Genomic DNA, 19,053 nt, shown 5'->3' on the forward strand with positions numbered 1-19,053 from the left:
TGTCAGAGCTAAAGAGCTAGAAATTCAGAAAACCTGTTCAGAAGTCATCTGTAGTGAAATGAGGGGTTTGAAGCTGATGAGCTAATAGGCAGTTAATTGCCTGGTGCTGTGATGATGATACGGCTGGAAGAATAAATGTGCTTGTGGTGTCTTTGAGTGGCCTCAGAATGGGATATTTCAGAAAATGTTTTCTCATGTACAGGGATAGACATTACAATACATAGGCTCAAGCTTCCTTCTGCTGTGTGCTGCTTCATTAACAGCCTCAAGTTGTATCAGGGGAGGTTTAGATCGGACATTAGGAAAAATGTCTTTACTGAAAGAGTGGTCAGGCATTGGAGCAGGCTGCCCAGGGAGGTGGTGGAGTCCCCATCCCTGCAGGGGTTCGAAACACATGTAGATGTGGCACTTTGGGACATGGTTTAGCAGGCATGGTGGTGATGGGGTGGCGGTTGGACTTGATGATCTTAGAGGTCTTTTCCAACTTTAATGAATCTATGATTCTTGCCATCAAAACGAGTGTTGTACGCTGTGTTCAGTGATGGCGTAGCCCCGTTGCTCTTAGTAGAACAAGAGGCTGCACAGCTGACTGGTGCCAGGAGAAAATGCTGTGTGGGAACTATGGCAAAGATGAACCAGTAACCCAAATTTTCAGTGCTCTTGCTAGCTGTTCAGGCGCCTTCCACGTCGCTGCCTCTGTCAGTGAGTGATGTGCTCAGCACTTCCCCAGGTGGTTCAGAGCTCCAAGCGTGTGAACCAAGCACATGTAGCCTCACACACAGCGAGCAGGTGGTCTCTGTTTGCTGTAGAACACGAATCTCCAGCAAGTCTGGGTGACTGATTCCAAAAATCGTTTGCTGCGTGTTGTCAGCAAGAAGAACACTTATAGGTGGGTCTGTGAAGAGCCGTTGGACTGGCTTGTGTGGCAGCACTAATACACCGAGTATGGTTTGGGAGACTGCTCTAAGTGTTTTGCCGTGGATTGCCGGGTGCTGTTTGATGTGTGCTCTGCCCAGAGAGGTCTGTTACTGAGAGGTAAGCGTCGGGTGGCTGAAATTACTTCTTCAGCAAGTCAGCAGCTGTAGGTAGAAGTCAGGGGGTTTTTGTCTTGTCAGTGTCCTTTGCAGTTTATTTTTCAGTGAGTGTGACTGTGGCAGCAATTAATAACATTTAAACATTTTGGGAAGTCAGGTATATTAGATACACTGTGGTTCAGTTCTTTAAAAAAAATTACTTTGCGATTGTTTTCTGCATATAGAAACTGTGTACAAAGTTATAAACATTCCTTGGGAATGTAAGCTTGTGGGGATATTGGCATACATAAAAAGGCTTGGGGTTTTGTTGTGTAAGTGCTGTTAAGGTCTAACCTAGAAATATTTCCTTGTGCTTCCCCCTGTAAATCTAATTGCATTTATGTTAACATTAGTGTTTCAGTAAATATTGGAAACAGCAGGATTTAGAGGATAGGGGGTTATATAGTGCAATGTGAAGGCTGGACCTTTGGGAAATCTAAAGTAAGCAGCCAAATAATCCAGATTCTAATTTAGCGGGTAAAGCAAATGTGTAGTATTTAAAATTACAGTAGATAAGAAGCAATCTGACACCACAAGCAAAAAAAACAGATCAAAGCCCTAATCACTTGATGGTTTTAGGCATTCTGATCATCTTGTTTTTAAATCCATACATAAAATATATTGCTGTAGAATTTTTGTTGTTATTTTAAGTGTAATTGCAAAAGAGCAGAATAGCTACTGGATAAAGAAATCTGTGATTAATTCCCTTTAAAAAAGGAAGAAACTGTTCTTGTGAAACTGAGTGTTCTGGTCTAAACTGGAGCATCGAAAGAGGAAATCTGGCTTGGCCTGGAAGCTGGATGCTAATTTCCTTGTGAAACAGGAAACTACCTGAGAAATTATTTTGTATATTATAAGAACAAGAGAGCCACGAGCTGGATTCTGGCTGAAGATTTTTTACCAAGGAGTAACTGAGGCACACATCCATCCTCAGCTTTTTCAATCCTGTGAACACACCGAGTCGATTACGTTTCAGCAATTAACACAGCAGCAAAAGGAAGGTGTTCGTTTTGGCTAGGGCAGAGGCCCGGCCAGCTGGCGCAGTGCTGTGACACAGCTTGGGAACAGCTGCTGCGGGGGGACCAGCCTGTCCCAGGTCAGCGTCGGGCGCTAGAGACGCGAGAGCTGCGTGCCCGGCACGCGGGCTGCGCGCCGTGTGTGGCGAGGCTGCAGAGTGGGGTACGCGGATGTTCCTAGCTGGGTGAAAGTGAACTCGGCGCGGCCGCTGGGCAAGCGTGAACTGGATGTCAGTCCCGGTCCTCGCTGGCGCAAGCAGAAACGCAGTGGGTTTTGCCGTCGTTCTGGAGGTTGGTACCCACGTCATCTTCAGCCTGGAGTGACTGTGGAACACCCTCGCTTCCAGGTACCGCACACAAACCTTCAGTGGTTGCTCTGTCTGCAGAGAAGTGAATTATCGTTGGTGTTACTAGCGTTACATGTTCAATTAAACATTCTTAAAGCCGCGTGGCTACCGTGAGATCTGTGTCCTAGAGAAAAGGACATCTCGAGCCAATATGCTTTCCTCAGCTGAAGCCAAGTGCTTCGTAGGGAGAAACTTGTTTGGCGTGAGTCTGAGTGCTGCACCAGCGGCACTGTGCAGGCCTCTGGTCTGCGTGCTCTTGCCATCTGTTTCGTTTTCCTGATGCAAAGTCTTTACTGCTCTTATTATTTCTTAGGCAGCCGCCCCACGGAAGAGTCATCAGTGAATTGTTCTCTCAGCTCTAGTTGCCAGGTAGTAAGTAGCGGGGATGAAGGTGTCACAGTAAAATTCATAGATTAATTTCCTTCCCATAGGGACACTGAGCAGACAGATCCTATTTAGGAACAAACAAGAAAATGCTTCTCTCAAACTAAAGTTAAAGCAATAGCTTTTTTTTCCTGAATTGCCTCACTGGAAGTTGGAAGGGCCTGAATGTGGCGCTTCAGTGTCACTGGAGAGAAAGACGTTCTCGAAGCAGAGGTTTGGCGTGCCAAGGCAAGCATTGCTTTCACAAAACAGCCCCGGAGTAGACGCTCTCCCGTGTTGCCATCACAGTGTGTGCTCCGTTGGCATTACTCGTGGGGAAGGCCCTGATGGAGAGAGGCTGTTTCTGCTGGAACCATGGGCGAGCGCTTGGGGGATGCCTTTTCGAAAGCCCACGTGGCAGTGACCATCAAGCTTAATCCTTGGTGGGATTTATGAGTCCAAATTACGGTTTGGGTCCTGACTGGGGGGAGGGAGGGATTATTTCAAACCAAGACGTGTTGGAAAACATCCTTGTCCCTGCAGCTCTATTTTTGTGCATGTTAGCCCGTTGCCTGGCGATCTCCCCGTAGCGACTGTTGTCTTGTCCGTTACCCTGTGTGTGCCTCAAAAACGCGCCAGGGAGGCGGAAACCCCGAGCCCCGCGGCTGTTGGCAGGCTGAGTCCCGCTTCTTCAGCCCCTGTAAGGAGCTGGTGCCGTCGAGGGCAGGACAGAGCGATCGTGACCTCATGTCATCTTCCCTGCAGCTTGGACAAGAACAACCACCTCCTCTCTCACGTAGTCCCTGATTTTCACAGACCTTAGAGGGACCTGCTTGTCTCGGAGGTGTTGTGTAGGATTGTCTCATGCTCTGAGAGCGTGGAGAGGAAAGACTGGGGACTAACAGGGTGCCACGTGCTCGTTTCCCTTCTGATACTGCGCTGAGTATGTCAGCATTGCCACATGTATCTGACTGCGTGGTGGAAACCTTGGAGAACCCCTGCAGAAGGCACCGTAGGGGATGTGTTTGTCAGCAAGGTGCGTTGGCAATCCGGGACGCAGAAACCGCACAGCAGGCTGGTTGGTAGGCCGGCAGCGCAGAGCCCTCTGGGGTCTGGTGTTCTGTGAAATGGCACCCAGGATCTGAAATTAATTACCTGAAATTGCTAAATACTTTTCTTTTGCCATGCTGACTGTTCATGACTAGAGCAATGAGTTTGTCAGTGCAGGCTATCAAAGCAGAAGCACTTCAAGAAACAGGTAGTCTGCTTTTAAAAAAAAAATAAAAATTAAAACCTTTCAAGCACGCCGGCTCCTGTTTCCCTGGAGAGGAGCGGCTGCGTAGTGAGTGTGTCCGACAGCTGGCTCTAGAGATTACCCATGTCCATTGGTCCCTCCTCTACGCCCCAAAAATACTGCTATTTCCAGGCACCTTGTGCTTGAGGAGTAAAGCCAGGAGGTCTGGTTATTAATCGATTTTAAGTGTTGTTTGAAATATTAGATGTGATCTTAGCTCATTTCCATCACTAAGTGCAAAATATATGTTCGCATCAACTCTTGGTGTGTGTGGCTGTGGAGCATGTGGCAGAAGTGTTGGCTTGAAGACTGTTTTTCAAGTCTTGTTTTGCATTTTTCTTCGGACCTGCAGGTTCCCCTGGAAAACGAGCGGATAACTCAGCCAGCCATCACGGAGGTAACTTCGGGACCCCAACCAAGGCTGGAAAACTGAGCCATGCTTTTAGAGATCCACGGCCAGGGAGGAAAACTACAGAGGGACAAGTGACAAAAGGTGGTGATGAGTCAGAGAGTGATTTTGAATCTGATCCTCCTTCTCCCAAGAGCAGTGAGGAAGAAGAAGAACAGGAGGATGAAGAAGTCTTGCAAGGAGAGAATGGAGACTTCAATGATGACAATGATACAGAACCAGAGAATTTAGGCCACCGACCTCTCCTCATGGACTCGGAGGAAGAGGTGGAGGAAGAGGAGGAAGAGAAGCAAAGTTCTGACTCTGATTCTGATCGTACCAAGCAAAAATCTGTGGAAGGGCTCCTGAGCAGTAGGTTCAGAGATGGTGTGGGCAGCAGCGAAATAACGGAGCCCAGTTCAGTGCACATGTCCTTGTCTGAGGTGCCAAGTACTGTAACCAAGGTGAACCCCAACCAAGAATTTGATGTGTTTGGGGCAGTGCCCTTTTTTACTCTGCAGCCTCAGGCAAGAGAGAAGATGGACAAAGATGCCTCTTCTCAGATGGCTTTTCCCAGCCCCAACCAAGAGCAGGATGACTTTGATGTTTTCACAAAAGCCCCCTTCAACAAAAAGGTGTCTCAGCAGGATGGCCAGGTGCCAGGGACTGAGCCTCTGCTCTCCCCCACCTCTCCACGGAGCGTCGATGTTTTTGGCTGCACCCCATTTCAGCCTTCCCTTCTCCTCAAGACTGGTGGGAGCAAAGAGGACCTGTTTGGGCTGGTTCCTTTTGAAGAGATCACAGGGAGTCAGCAGCAGCAGCAGAAGGTGAAGCAGCAGCGTAACCTGCAGAAACTGTCTTCCCGCCAAAGGCGCATGAAACAGGAGGTCTCCAAGAGCAACGGGAAGCGCCACCACGGCACCCCGACCACCACGAAGAAGGCGCTGAAACCAAGCTACCGCACCCCGGAGAGAGCCCGCAGGCACAAGAAGGCGGGCCGCAGGGACTCGCAGAGCAGCAACGAGTTCCTGACTATCTCGGACTCCAAAGAGAACATAAGCGTCGCGTTGACTGATAGCAAGGATCGAACCAACCCTCTGCAGACAGATGAGAGTCTGCTGGATGCTTTCGGAGCCAAACCCTTCCACCCGCCGGACTTGATGCGGCATCCCCAGCACCAAGGGTTTGGCGACAGCCGCGGGGAGCACGGCACAGTCGTAGTGGCTGGTAGACCTAGGCAGAGCTCCTTGCATGGAGCCATTCATGGTGGTGACGGGCTGAAAACAGACGACTTTGGGGCAGTACCCTTCACAGAACTGGTGGTGCAGAGTGCGCAGAGCCAGCAGCAGCAGGCACTAGAGTTAGATCCCTTCGGAGCAGCTCCCTTTCCTTCCAAACAGTAAATGCTTCCAGTGGGTTCCCCTCCTCCACCTCTCCCAGTTGCTCCATAGAGGCTTTAATTAGTGGAGTAATTTATCTGGTTGGATTGACAGGGACATGGGTTGTACAGTTAGTTCAAGTTCAAGAAGGCATGGCCAACTTGCACTGTGAAATTTAGAATGATGGCAAATTTGTGTTGGGTTTTATTTTGAGAAAAATAGAGAAAACAAACCAGGAGCATCACTTTCTTCTGACAGATGGCTCCCAGAATGAAGAGGGGAATCAGATGTGGATCGTTGTCTGTCACTGACGCTGGGCCCTGGGCCGTGTTGTCATTCTGCACGTTGCGTTGCCTTTTCAGGCCTCTGTGACGTGCTGGTGTGGAGGGAGGGGGACGGGCGGAGGTCACACCAAAAACCGTGCGTACAGGCGGGCCCACGGAGCCGCGCTGGTCCTTGGCGTCTCGGTCGCAGTAGACCTAGGAACCAAAATGTACCAACGTCCAGACTGATCTGCTGGAAATAGTCGGGGCTTTGCTTCCTGGGTGAAAACTACCTTTATTAATCATAAAAATAAAGAAGCCGCGTCCTCAAGGGGCTGTGGCCCAGGCTGCCGGAGCACAGCTAGGGCTGGGGACCTGGCAGACATCTATGCAGCTGCAGAGACGAAAGGCAGGTTACTTTTCTGTGTGCCTAAATGTTTGTGGGGTTTTGTTTATTTTTTCCAGTAAGTGCCATTAATGTAAAATAGCAAACTGGAAGTTTAGAGTTAAAACTAAAGATGCAAGGAATAAAATGGTTTGCGGGACGAGAAGCCTGACTGCAGAGGTGTGATGCAGCCAGCATTGCAGCGCTTTGCCGACTGGGCAGTGCGCTGGGGGAGATCGGGCGGCACGCACGGAGTGCTTCCCGTGACTGGTACAGCTGACTGCGACATGCAACCACCGCATTTATTTGGCTACAAATTGGGATTTGTGTCTGAAAATACCTTTTCTTTTCTCCTTGGATTTTTATTGCAAAGAAAATGTGTACTCTTTCAAACCTGTTGTTTTTTAAAACAATAATAATTTTATGAAATGACTGTAACCTGACGTTCTTTTAAGTTGTCACGAATCTGTTGTTGTACTTAAGTGTATTTTGCAAGAAAGTTTTGCGAAATGCACTGAGCTTTGAAGACACTTGTGCGAACCCGGGCGTGTTTCGGCCCAGAAGCAGTGAGCAGCCGGCAGCCTGCGGAAGCTGGCCGCGCCGGTACCAGGAGCTGCGCGTCACGCCGCAACGCCGTACGGCAGAGCCGCGGGGACGTCGGGCGCCTGAGACGTGGCCTCGAGCCGGGGAGCGCGCGGCGCCGGTGGGCGATGGGAAGGCGACGTGAAGGGACTCGCTGAGGGCAGGACGTCGGTACCGCGTTGTAGAAGGACGAGCTGTGTGCCGGCGGGACGGCTTCTCGGCGGCCTCGCAGCTCGCGCCAAGCCACGCACACCGCCTGCAGAGCGCGTCCGACTCGGGGCCGTCCCGCTCGTCTGCCTTTCTCCGTGGCAGTCCGAAGGAGGAGGTGGAAGGAGATGGTTCCTCTGCCGGTCTCAGCTTGGTGTCCTGCTCTGCTGAATGCTGATGAGTGGATAACTAGATGTTTCTGTATGGAGGACGTAAGCGTTTGTGGTTGTGCGTCCCTGTGTGTCCCCCCCTTCACAGGAGGTAGAGTGAAATATTCAGGGGTGTGCGTTTCGTCTCCAGTCTCCTGCTGGTTATACCATCGTTCTGAGGTCTGTGAGGCGGGGGTGGGTCCCTTACAGTATTTGTTGAAACAAACACATCAAAAACAAGTCATCTGACCCCCTTGGGGGTTGGTTGCTAAAATGCTCCTGGAGATATGTGGGAGATTGCTTCCTCTAGTCCTGGAATCTGCAAGTAGCTCGTACATATCTGTTACATCTTCTTTGCTTTCATCTTCTTCGTTTTCCCTTTTCTCACCGTGTGGAAGTGAAACAGGTTACAGCTGTGCTTGGTGAAGCATGGTGTGCCCCTTTCAGGCTTAGGAATTCAGCTCTTGGGAGTCAGGAGTAGAAATATCTCAACTCTATTTGCACAGGAGTTTCTTAGGCTTTATTGCTACTGTTTTCACCTGGGTTTTTTGTGCCAAAGGCTGTAAGAAGCTCATGCCAAGTTTTGTAGCATTTTCTAATACTCAGGTTAAATGTCGTGTCCCCCCGCCCCCGTGCTTATCAGCTGCCTTCCTGCGGTTTCCTGCTGAGCTGTTGCTTGCCTGCTGGAAGAGCTGTCGGAACAGAGCGCTGTGACAAACGGGGCAGGCAGACAAACGGGGAGAGAATAAAACAACAGGCAACCGACCCACGGTCCTGACCGCGGCCGGTCCTCGCCGAAGCCGCGCAGCCACCGCTTTCCCTGCTGGAGAAGCAGCTTCAGGGCTTGCTCGGCCGTTTGGTGCCAGAGGAAGGGTTAGCAGCGCGTGCGGGACGGGGCCTGAGCTCCGCTGCCTGGAGGGAGAGGTGGTGGGCCGCGGGACGCGGGCGGTGCATCGGCAGGCGCGCGGTGGGCCGAGATATTCGGGAGAATCAAGACTAGAAGGACACATGCTTGGTTCTTGTCTGCTTGCCCTGAGACTGCAGGCTGAGGAGCGCTGCCGGTTCTGCTGGTGTGGCGGGTGGCTTTGGTGGTCGGCAGAGGGTCCGTAAGCGGTTGTTACAGGACAGGAAAGCTGAAGTGATGTTGTGCACAGGAGCTGAGAGACGAGGTAACAGCAAGCTGCAAACCCAAGTTCCTCTGAACCTGGCAGAATGCCTCTGGCTGCGTATGAGGTGTGGCCGATGAGATTTGCTTTCTAATGGCCTTAATAAACCTTGTTCTTTGTATTCTAGTTATGAAACAGGTTTTTGCATAAATGTAACTTTTTTGTTTCTGGAGTGAAAATTATTTTATTCTTTCTTGTGACTGAAAAGAGATTAGTATGCCTCGCCTAGCTGACTTTGCGTGGTAAATATTGTTTATACACAATTAAACCCAAGTTTGGGTTTAATTTCGGCTAAGATCCACTACTCGACAGAGACGAAATGTGGTACTGTCGGGGAGCGCGAGATCCTTTGGCTTTGTACGGCGTGTGTGCTTGCCATGGCGTACCATGACCTGACCCGAAGTCCGGGCAAGACCTTGCTGCACTAGCCGTGCACCACAGCGTCTGTGAAGACAGCGACGGCCAGGTGAGGAGCTGACACTTCCCTTCCGGCAGAAAACACCGACTGATTTCTACAGCTTTTCTCTCAGCGTGTTGAATGGCCGAGCCACGCGCCTCTTAGGATCATCTGCCTGAGGGAGAGATTCTGCAGGAGGTACCAAGAAGCCCGTGACGGTTGGGTCATTGAAAGCAAAGTAAGGTAGTGGTGTTTCTCTGCAGACTCTCCAGCGGCCTTGACGTGCGCGCGGTTGCTTTGGCTGACCTGCGTGGCGCGGGACCTGTGACTGCCAGCTTTGGAGGAAATCACTTTTAATCGTTCTGGGCGTCCCAGTTAGTAAAACCAAGTACTGTGAAAATAAGTTGATATATTTGCTACTGTGAGAATAAGAGTTTATCTGGAGTTTTTTATACTATATCGTGTATTTTTATATATGAAAAGTATATATAAAATATACACATGCTCGCACACATCATGTATCTGTTGGAGTTGCTGTGGTTTTTAGTAACACAGCAGCCACAGTCACTCTTGTGTGACTTGAGGGAGTGAATACGAGTGAAAACTGCAAAAGAAAAACAGTGCGAAGGGTGGCTGCTGTGTTACTTTTCTATAGTGCTTATTTCAAAAGGAAAATCAAGGAAATTGTGTGTATAGCTAAATTTGTGACTAAGGCATCACCTAATATTAAAGAGCATTTAAAAAAAAATTAAAATTGCTGGCATTCAGCTTTTAAGTGCACTTTCCTGAACTACACTTCCATTTTTTGTTAGACTTAAAGTTTCTAAAGCTCTTTTGTGTACCACTAAACAGAGAACTTTAACTTTTTTGTGAAACTGATGTATGTCATCAAATACTTGCAGTTGTTAAATAAACAAACCTGATAACAGTGACTTTGCAGGTCTCCTTAAACATTGCATTATTCAGTATTCACGTGTAGGCTTTCATTGACTCACTGTAAGCAATGCTGCTTCTGCTGATGGCTTTTTGTGGCTGTAGGCTCCTGTCACTCTTGTGAAAATGTTTTACAATGCTTGTATTTGCTGCCCAGTCGTCTTTCCAACGTGTTAAAAACCTGTTGATCATCTACTGTCTTTAATTCTTTAGTTCCAGCATTGCTCCTTCCTGCAGCATGGTTTCGAGAGGATGCGTTGTGCTTCCTAGGCGGTAACTGAAGCTCGCTCCCTTGTCTCTAGCCCACAGGTGAAGTACAGTTCCCAGTGCTGCCTCTGTGGACTTGGTTCTGCGCCTTATCTTCTAGACATCATTTTAATGTAACTTGCCCCCCTTCTAGCAGTTGTTCACCAGAGCAGTTTTTGCACATGCTGCTTGTACTGATTTTACTCTTAGGTAAGCTGAAGTAAGAATGAAAACAGTCAAGAAAAGGTGAAGCGGCAGCAGGACCCCGCAGCAGCTCATGCCCGGGCTGTTCCGTCTTCTGCCCTTGGCCCAAGGTCAGTCTCTGTCACAAGGACACGCAGCTTAGCTGGAGGCTTCAGCTAAGGTGAGAATGAAGCGGGGTGGCTGTGGAATCCTTGTTAGTTGCTCACGGCTGATGAGGTCTCTCAGTCTGTGGGCTGTGGGGATGTGGGGCAGTCCTCGGGGTGACTGGCAGGCAGCGTGCTGCTGCAGAGGGTGCGAGCGGGCGCTGGTCCCCGAGGGCACCGGCCATCGTTCCATCCCTGCAGGCTGGTGCCGCTGCCTGCAGAGGCTGGCCACGGCTTCTCTGCCCCTGCCAGCCCGGACAGCGGGCTCGCCTGGCTTCAGCCCCTGCCGTTACAAAGGCAGTAATGAAGAGTTGTGGCTGCGGGTTCTTGTTTGGTTTTTGCGGTGTAACTGCTAGCACGTGATTTCTCAGCACTGGTTTTTGCATGCAGCCGAACGGCTCCTGTCAGGCCCCAAGCACGTTCACAGAGCTGAGGTGGAAGAGTCCTGCTGCGTCCGTCGGAGCAGAGTCAGGGTGAACCTGTCCTCCTTTGGCTCAGGAGACAGCAACAGGAAGGGCCGGAGCTCTGAAGATAGGGAGTAGGCCCTGCATGGAAGCTACCTAGACCTAAAGGCAGGAGGTTGCAAGGCTGAGTTCATCTGCAGGTCCACCTCGAGCTGCTCCTCCAGAACTGCACGTACACCAGCAAGCACCGCCAGCAGAACACACTCCCCCCACCCCAGCACCCTGCCCTACGCGCCTGTGCGCTGCGTGGGAGCGCGAGAGACAGCCCCCTGTGGACCGAAAACCCCGGGGAGGCGATGGGGGCTGCGTGGCTGAGCAGTTCACATCCATCATTTCGCTACGTGAGACGCAAGGACGATGTTACTCCAAGTAAACATCCAATGAACTGAAATTTATTTACAAGCTCAGTATGTACATAAGAGACCAGCATGCAGCTTGATCAGTTCTGTCAGCGTCATAAAAATGTACAGCGTTGCAGTCAGTTTCCTCACCCACTAAAAACTGCTACAGGAGTTCAGAGTTTACATAAAAAAAAATAATTAGCAAACTGCAAAGTCAGTCTGCTTTCAGTACACAAACTCACATTCTTCAGATATTATTGTTCACATAACACTGGGAACAGGCTTTTATACTTGCAGGTTCCTTGTCAGGCTTCAGTAGTAATAATTAGTGCACTTGAAAATTGCTTGGCTGTCAAGTTTAAAAAAAAAAAAGTGTTTACACAGAAAGGCTCAAAGGTCTGGCAGCTGAATCTCAAATGCAAAGTCAGTTCTTGCCACTGCTTGTTTCTGGAGTTAAAAACCAAACCACCAAAGCCAAGGCCCAGACCTTAACAGACAGCACCGCTCCCCCGCATACCAGTCCAGCCGCCAGTATCCTGCCGTCTCCATCCCCGAGGAGCTTCCACCGACACTCGGCGTGTCCTCAGCATGCCCCTGACGAGCGAGGCTGCTCTAGCAAAGAGCTCTGGGGCACCTGGCAGCTGCCTGCCTGCCCCGAGGAGGGCTCTGCGCAAAGCCAGCCTCTCTCCCTCCCCATCGGCCAACACGGCCGAGGGAAAGCCCTTCCCACGCCGCGTAGCGTCGACAAGGTTGATGGGTCATCAAGGGCTTTCCGTGGGTTACGCCACGGAAGCACGGCTGCCCAAGGCTGTCCGAGCCCGCTGCCAGGCAGCGCCATCTCATCCTTGGCCTCGGGTGTAAGGCACCCGCTCCGAGAGCGTACAAGGCCCTGTCAGGGTGCGTTAGGCTGGCTGTGGTCAGCGGTCACCGAAGGCGAGCGAGGATGCTGGGACGCTGCCAAGGGCCGTGCGGCAGCGAGCACAGGGAGCTGCAGCGAGGTCAGCTGGGCCGGACTGTGAGCCTGAACAGAACGCCTCTGCCAGGGGACCGCTGTTCTCCTATGCGAGGCAACCACGTCCTCTAGCAGCGCCAGTCCCAAACTTCAGCCGCGTGGGACCCAGTCCTAACGGCAGCCTGAGGTCAGTGCGGACCAACACTTCATCGTGGGAAGCAGCAGCGTTCACTACCCCTGCTCGGCTGAACCGTAAACACAAGCACAGCTGCTACACAGAAGCCACTTAAAAAATGTTGGTTCTAACTCAAAAGGCCAAAGAATTCCACTCCTGTTTGAAAAACTGGCACCGGTGGAGCTTAATCGCGCTGAGCTACGGTTATCTAATAACCTGCGGATGTCGGGTCTCCCGAGTGCTGAGTTATGCGATGGTTTCACGACAGAGTCTAAAACCCAAGGCAGCCCGTTTTACTGCGGCGAGCTTACGGCGATAAAAGTCCTTGTCAGTAACAAAGTCTGCAAGTACAGCGTAATGCACAGCACGTTCAGAGGCCAAAGGTCAGTGACTGGAAGCCCCAGCAGGTTCACTTCTCAGGCTGCATTATTTCATCCTGTCAAACAAACGTAACTTTAAAAAATCTTTAGCAGCTTCACTGATTGCAAGCTAGTAACAAACATGAACACACAGGCTCACTGCTACTCCCGAAATATTTTAGAATACTAATGCCAAATGACTGAAGGGCTCTACAGAAATCTCTTGAAGTAACAGCACTACCCATACTTTGGGGGGGGGGGGGGGCAATTTTTAAAATCTGAAATGAAGGTACAGCTATGGTGGTTGGTCTGTGATCTTATCTTCCAGAAAAAGCAAAAGATCTTGTCCAGAACAGTCCTAGAGTCCGCAGAATTCAATTTTAGCCGTTACCGTACCAGCACTGAAGTGTAAGCATGTCCTTCAGACAAAGACGGAGGGAGGCAACGCACCGTAGGGCTGTGATTTCGACCCAAGACCAGGTCCCACAGCTACCATGGTTTCACAAGCACGCTGCTGGGAGCGGTTTCTTCATTCTGCACTTGAACAAATCCTGAAATCCTGGTGTACGGGCCTGTCAGCTCAGCCAGGGTGCTGACTGCTGTTGTTCATGTTCACCAAGCAAAAGAAGAAGTACTGCTGTGATCAGAAGGCTGAGTTTTACAGCCCACTTCTCCACCGTCCCACTCCAGGAAGACCTGTTTCGTACTTGATTGCAGGACAGGACGTGACTGAGACGGAAACGCATCTCAGATCCCAGGCAATGCTGTTGGTTTTTTCCAAACTCCTAGTGACATACTGTCCCAGCAAGCGGGTAACAGTCCAGAAGTCAGAAAAGGAACTGCCTCCGTGCTTAAGGTCATAGCTCAGCTCATTAGGTAAGGTCCAGACCCTCAAAGTCAGGCGTTTCATCGGGTGCCTCTGCAACACAGTGGGGAAATAAGTTTAGGCGCTTACTATGCATAAGAAATTGTCAACTCTTACCTGATTTCCAAAAAATCCAGATCAATGCTTAGTAGGCTGAAAACCTGGCAAAAGCCTGAGGAAACGGCTAGTTCAGAACAAATGCTAATGATGGCCTGAGGCTGTTAAAATTGTGAAATGTCTGCCCAGCCTGTTCTAGAGCTCTGCTCAAGGGCACCGCAGCCTCACCATCAGGCAGCAGGGATGAGCAGAGTGCCTGGCATCCAGATAAACGCTGCCTTACTTACAAGCCAGTACTACACCAGTCGGCATTTGCTTTGGGGAAGCGAATCAGGGAGGTTGGCTGAAACTTGCCACAAGTTAAACCCAGGGTTATTTAACCCTACACTTGCTAGAATGTCATATCCCCCCGCACCCGAAACCGGCTGTACCTTCACTCACAGGTCTGCGCTATACTCGGGACAGGGCTTGCTGTGTCGATACTGCATGACGTACACCGTGGACTGATGCCACCAGTACAGCATCACCACGGCAAGGACATGCCACACTTGGTGACTGGAGCCGAGGTAGTTCAGCTGTCCTGTGCAGAAGAGCAAGGACGAGTGGTTAGGGTGCTAAATTCAGCAACGACTCCTGCAATGCAATTAGCAATTGGTCTCTTCCAAAGCTCGACTCTGCACTCCACTTCCTGGGAGGCAGTGAAAGCTCTTTAACGAACTTGATCAGAAGTTGTCTGCCTTCTTTTGATGCCAATACGCGCAACGTTTTACTTCACGGGGAACACGGTCAACTGGTTCTCACAGGAAGTTTGGGGCTCACAGCAAGGACTGTGACACTGCAGGAAGCTTAACTGCGAAAAACACACCCAGAAGAGAATTTCCTACCTGGGAAGTATCTTTCTGGAACTTTGGAAATATAGAAGAGAAAAGCTACAGCAGCGATGAAGTACATGACAACTACCCGCGGAGCAAACTCCTGCAAAAGAAAAGGAAGCTCTCCTATTCTGTTAGAAAGTTAAAAAAAAAAAAAAAAAAAAATAGTCCCTAAAGATAAAAAAGAAGGTGGCATGACAAAACTGAACCTTACTTCGCTGCCTACGTTGTCTATGGACAGAATCCAACGGGGCAGAAAATGCCAAAGTTTGGGAAAATCTGAGTGGGAAGAAACTTGTTTTCTTGTGACGTCTCTGCTTCAGTACACGAGCTACCGAGTGCTCGCGTGCAGGCTGCAGCAGACAGGAGATCTGTCAGGGAAGGACGTCTGCCAGCACACTGCCCTTAAGCAGCATAGCCAGGGTCGATGAGACTTCAGTGCAAGATCTCATTTACTGGATGGGATGGCAGTCGCTACAACCCAGGGCCACAGGACTGCCACATACTGGATGGTAAATAATCAAGCGACCCATTCACGAGTTGCTTTTTGTTTTCCTTAACAGAAAGTTTTGTTACTGGCAGTGGAATATTTTTCTGAAGTTACGGAAAAAAACACACAGCATACATACTGTTCTGCTATAGCAGCAGAAACTAAGTGGGGGAAGACACAGGGGGACAGCTACTGTGCATCGGTTTTTCAGAAGGCCCGTGTTAAGTGTCCTGCCTAAAGACTGGCTATATTCACAAATGTTGCTCCTCCACGTTCAGCAGCAGCAGGGCTCTGGGTAACTGCAGTGATTGCTGACGTTTTCATACTGGGGCATACTTCACTGTCCTCAGCTGTGCTGCGCTGCTGCTTTTTCAGAGAACAATTCTAAGCAGTTAGAAAAAGAACAGGAAAATAGTTCAGTGACTTCACAGTGATGTTCAGTGAGGGCTGCGTAAGAGACAGTGGGCTGAGTGGGCAAATACTGATTTTTGCTGCAAACCCAGGGACCAAAAGAGGAAGCAAATCATCATCCCGCCAGGGTCTTGTGGTTCCCCTCCCCTCTCGAGCTGCAGAGGCGGGCAGCCCAGAGCACTCGTGCAGCCCGACGGACCGCTTCCCTCTCGCTCGGCTTCCCGAGGACGGGGCTCTTTGCCCCGGGGTGAGCGAGGGTGCGGCCCACCCACACGGGCTGCTCTCTCCCTCAGACACATGCACTCAGTCACAGCTGCCTCCAGTTTTCCTTCTCACGGCACAGTTTTAAATCAGTAGAGCAGATTTAATCTGCTCAACCTTTTTACTGCTGCTCAGTACATTTCTAAGTGTTGGCACTTGGAACGTATCGTCCGAAAGAATTCTGTGCTTAAACAAATTTCAATTCCCACTGCTTGCACCTCATTCCCGAGGTGTAAGCGGACTGAAGGAAGATGGCAAGTGAAAAGCAAGAGGGAATCTTACTCCCTTCTTTTTTTCTTTTACCTGTACAATAGATGCGCCAATGCCGCCGTTGAGCCAAACCCAGTGGATGGTGGGAATAATTCCATATCCAGACACTGAGCAAAAGATGATGGAGCGCAGTCTGTGCCACTGTTGCGTGAGGTAACTGGGATGAATCTGAGCAAAAAATACTGCCAAGACCATTGCCAGCACAGTGATTAAATATACCTGACGCCAGTACTGAGAAAAAAAGAAACAAAAGCAACTTGGTGGGTTTTCTCATCACGTGTAAAAGTAAACTCTGGGTAGAAAGGTTATATTACTAACTGCAATGATCTATCACATCTCCTGGTACTGCTGCAAGCACAGGCGACAGGGTTGGAGTGAACGGACTTGTATTTATCAGCTGACGGTGCGGGGAAGGGACTCTGCGGCTCGGGCACTCCTGGCAGAACATCATTTAGCCCAGGCACTGTCTTCGCCAAAACTTTTTAAATACCCCTCTGCCTCGGCCAGCTCGTTCACCTACCCAACTGCTGTACCCACTGCAGGCACGGGTGTAACCCAGCCCTGCCAAGGGAACCAATTTCATAGAATCATAGGTTGGAGAAGACCTCTCAGATCATCGAGTCCACATTTCACTTGTCCCCCGTTAGGTGTAGAGACTATAAGGTTGTGTCTGCCCCATGTGAGCTACCGCGTGGGAAATGATGTCTGAACTACTTGTGGTGGGGACACACCCATACTCAGCCTCACACGTTTGACAAAGGCAGGACCTGTCAAGCTTACCCTGCCTTCACAGAAGTTTAAAAATTGTCTTGAGGCTTGTGCGATCGACAGCTTGAAAGGAAAACCTCAATTTGCCCATCGCTTCAGCAAGAAAAGTTCTGCTGGTGTCAGAAGGAACTCGTTTCGATTTCCCTCTCTGTCTCCCGACTAACATTCCGTTGGGACACCCCGCAATGAACGCCCTTCCCACGGCCTGGAAACTACAACAACGAGACCACAGGGACTAAACGTTACCCGAACAAGTGCTTCAGACTTACGTTATTACAATAAAACGCGTAAAACACGCCTGACACATAGCAGCCCAGGATGCCGATGGAGATTCCAGCATAATCTAACGCCATCCATCGCCGGCTGGTCTTCTCGGAGCGGTGACAGCAGAAGAGATGATATCCCACCGAGCAAAGCATACAGACCTATACGAATGTTCAAACAAGGATGCATTAATTTCTTAAAAATGAACAGGGAGTACAGCGAGCGTAAACGTTGAAGCTCAGAGTTGCGTGTTTTGCAGTGCAACCTGGTGGAGGCAATTATGATTCCTGCCAGTAAGCAACAGAAACTAACGCCAGCTTCTCTGGCGGAGGGAAGAAGGAACGGAAAACTCTGCAAGACGCGATAACCTCAAGTTGCACAGCTATGAAAACCGGGCGACCGAGGCCTAGATCGTGAGGCCAAGTGAGGAGCCAGCACGCAAGGGACAGGGCCACGTCTGCACGAGTACAGCAGGACAACGAGCTCTGCTTGGCCAAACCATCACACACAGAAACCAAAGCCCAGATCTGCCCTGACTGCCCGGCACGCACGTTACACTTCACTGAGGGAACACACAGGAAATTTAACTCCTACGTACACACAGGGCGCTTACTTGCTTCTAGGCCAGTATCAAAGTTTTTTCCCCAAAGAAATGTTTGTGTTTCTCTGCAGCCCTGGACAGGGGTAGGGAAGAGCACAACAGCACTTTCCAAGCCCGCAAGGGAGTTCTCCCCGCTTCCAACTACGCGAAGGCACCCCGTACTCCTCAGGGAATACGAACAGCCCTCCTCAGCTCCTCGCACCTCTTTTGGGACAGCGCGCTTTGCAGGAGTTTCAGTGCTCCAGCGATGACACACCTGAAGCCTGTTGCCGAGAACAGATTTCACCCAACACAGAAGCTCCTGCTTAGAGCAGGTAAGAAGTCAGAACACAAGCCCTACTGCCCTTCCAGAGCAGCATCGGGCCATGGCCGATTTTCACATTCCAGTGGATGACCCGGGAGCTGCATGGGAGCCGCATCGACCCTCTCCAGCAGCAGTCGATGCTGCCTGGGAGCCGCGTCAGACACTACTGAACCCCGACGGTTGTATGAAGCGGTGAAAGGTGGCCTTGGACCCCGCAGCTGTTTCTCACAGACCCTCTCCTGCGCCAGCTACACAGTCCTCCCTGGCTCATCCCACCCATTAAACAGGCCGAACTCCACTCCAGCCCCACGCTTGCCAGCTGCGATGCAAACTGAAACATGCCTTCGTCCCGGGTCTGGCCCGAGCCCGCCTGGCCGTGCAGCCCCGTGTCCGGGAGCACCGTGGCGGGCCTGACTGCTCTCCCTCCGCAAGCGACGGCGCCGGAAGCAGCTCCCCGGCCCGTACCTGGAAGCAGAAGAGGCAGACGGAGCAGATGACAAAGTCCTCGCGGGCAGCGCCGGCGGCTGGCAGCACAGCGGACAGGTCGTAGATGCCCAGCGCGAAGAAGAGAAGGAAGCCGAGCAGGTGGCTCCAGATGTTTACGGTCTCGTTGGAGAGGATGAAGAGGCTGCGGGGGGGAGACACAGCGGGGCGGGGGTGAGGGGGCGAGGCGAGGCGAGGCGAGGCGGGCGCAGGGCGGCGGGGCAGCCCTCACCTCCTGAGGCAGAGGCGGGAGGGCAGGTAGGCCCGGTAGCCGTCGGTGATGTAGGGGTTGTCCTTCAGGAAGAGCGGGATCTGCTCGTAGGTGTACAGCCGGATGCCGCGGGGCACCAGCACCGGCCAGTACTGATAGCTCCCCAGCTCGATGTAGTGAGTGCCGCGCAGCAGCTTCTGCTGCATCCTGACCGCCTCACCTCACCTCACTGGCCCGGCCCGCCTCTCCTCTCCTCACCGTCCCGCCTGGCCTGGCCTGGCCTGGCCTGGCCTCGTCTCCCCTCCCCTCCCGGTCCCACCGCCCTCCTCACAGCCCTCCCGCCACCGGCCCTCAGCGGCGGGGCGGGGCG

The 19,053-nt window shown here is 51.2% G+C and overlaps 2 protein-coding genes across 4 annotated transcripts in view; one reads left to right on the forward strand and one right to left on the reverse strand.

Moving 5' to 3' along the window:
• BMP2K (BMP2 inducible kinase) overlaps positions 1–9,936 on the forward strand; it is a 67,298-nt gene extending 57,362 nt beyond the window's left edge. For both annotated transcript variants that reach the window (XM_075422070.1, XM_075422071.1), the window contains exon 16: positions 4,446–9,936. In XM_075422070.1, the coding sequence (XP_075278185.1) occupies positions 4,446–5,884 (1,439 nt within the window). In that variant the 3' untranslated portion in view covers positions 5,885–9,936. The remainder of the gene's footprint in view (positions 1–4,445) is intronic.
• Positions 9,937–13,650: 3,714 nt separating this feature from the next.
• Positions 13,651–18,997, reverse strand: PAQR3 (progestin and adipoQ receptor family member 3). Of its 2 annotated transcripts, none has more exons than XM_075422072.1 (7): positions 18,705–18,997; positions 18,455–18,617; positions 17,090–17,245; positions 16,086–16,283; positions 14,633–14,723; positions 14,190–14,328; positions 13,651–13,745 (listed from the first exon to the last, which is right to left on the reverse strand). In XM_075422072.1, exons 1-7 carry the CDS (start codon positions 18,887–18,889, stop codon positions 13,733–13,735), a joined length of 945 nt encoding a protein of 314 aa, XP_075278187.1. In that variant the 5' UTR covers positions 18,890–18,997; the 3' UTR covers positions 13,651–13,732. The 2 variants fall into 2 exon arrangements, with proteins under 2 accessions (XP_075278187.1, XP_075278188.1); XM_075422073.1 differs by having other exon boundaries at positions 13,657–13,745; positions 14,180–14,328.
• Between the last annotated feature and the right edge of the window lie 56 nt (positions 18,998–19,053).

Source organism: Opisthocomus hoazin, chromosome 5 (assembly GCF_030867145.1).
Source record: "Opisthocomus hoazin isolate bOpiHoa1 chromosome 5, bOpiHoa1.hap1, whole genome shotgun sequence".
NCBI lineage: Eukaryota > Metazoa > Chordata > Aves > Opisthocomiformes > Opisthocomidae > Opisthocomus > Opisthocomus hoazin.

Excerpts from the sequence above, each read along its gene's own strand:
- PAQR3 (XM_075422072.1), bottom strand. The coding sequence starts at position 18,889 with ATGCAGCAGAAGCTGCTGCGCGGCACTCACTACATCGAGCTGGGGAGC. Across the intron at positions 16,284-17,089 it reads ACGCGTTTTATTGTAATAAC|TACTGGCGTCAGGTATATTT; the intron begins GTAAGTCTGAAG and ends TTTTTTTCTCAG. Across the intron at positions 14,329-14,632 it reads TCCAGAAAGATACTTCCCAG|GACAGCTGAACTACCTCGGC; the intron begins GTAGGAAATTCT and ends TCTTCTGCACAG.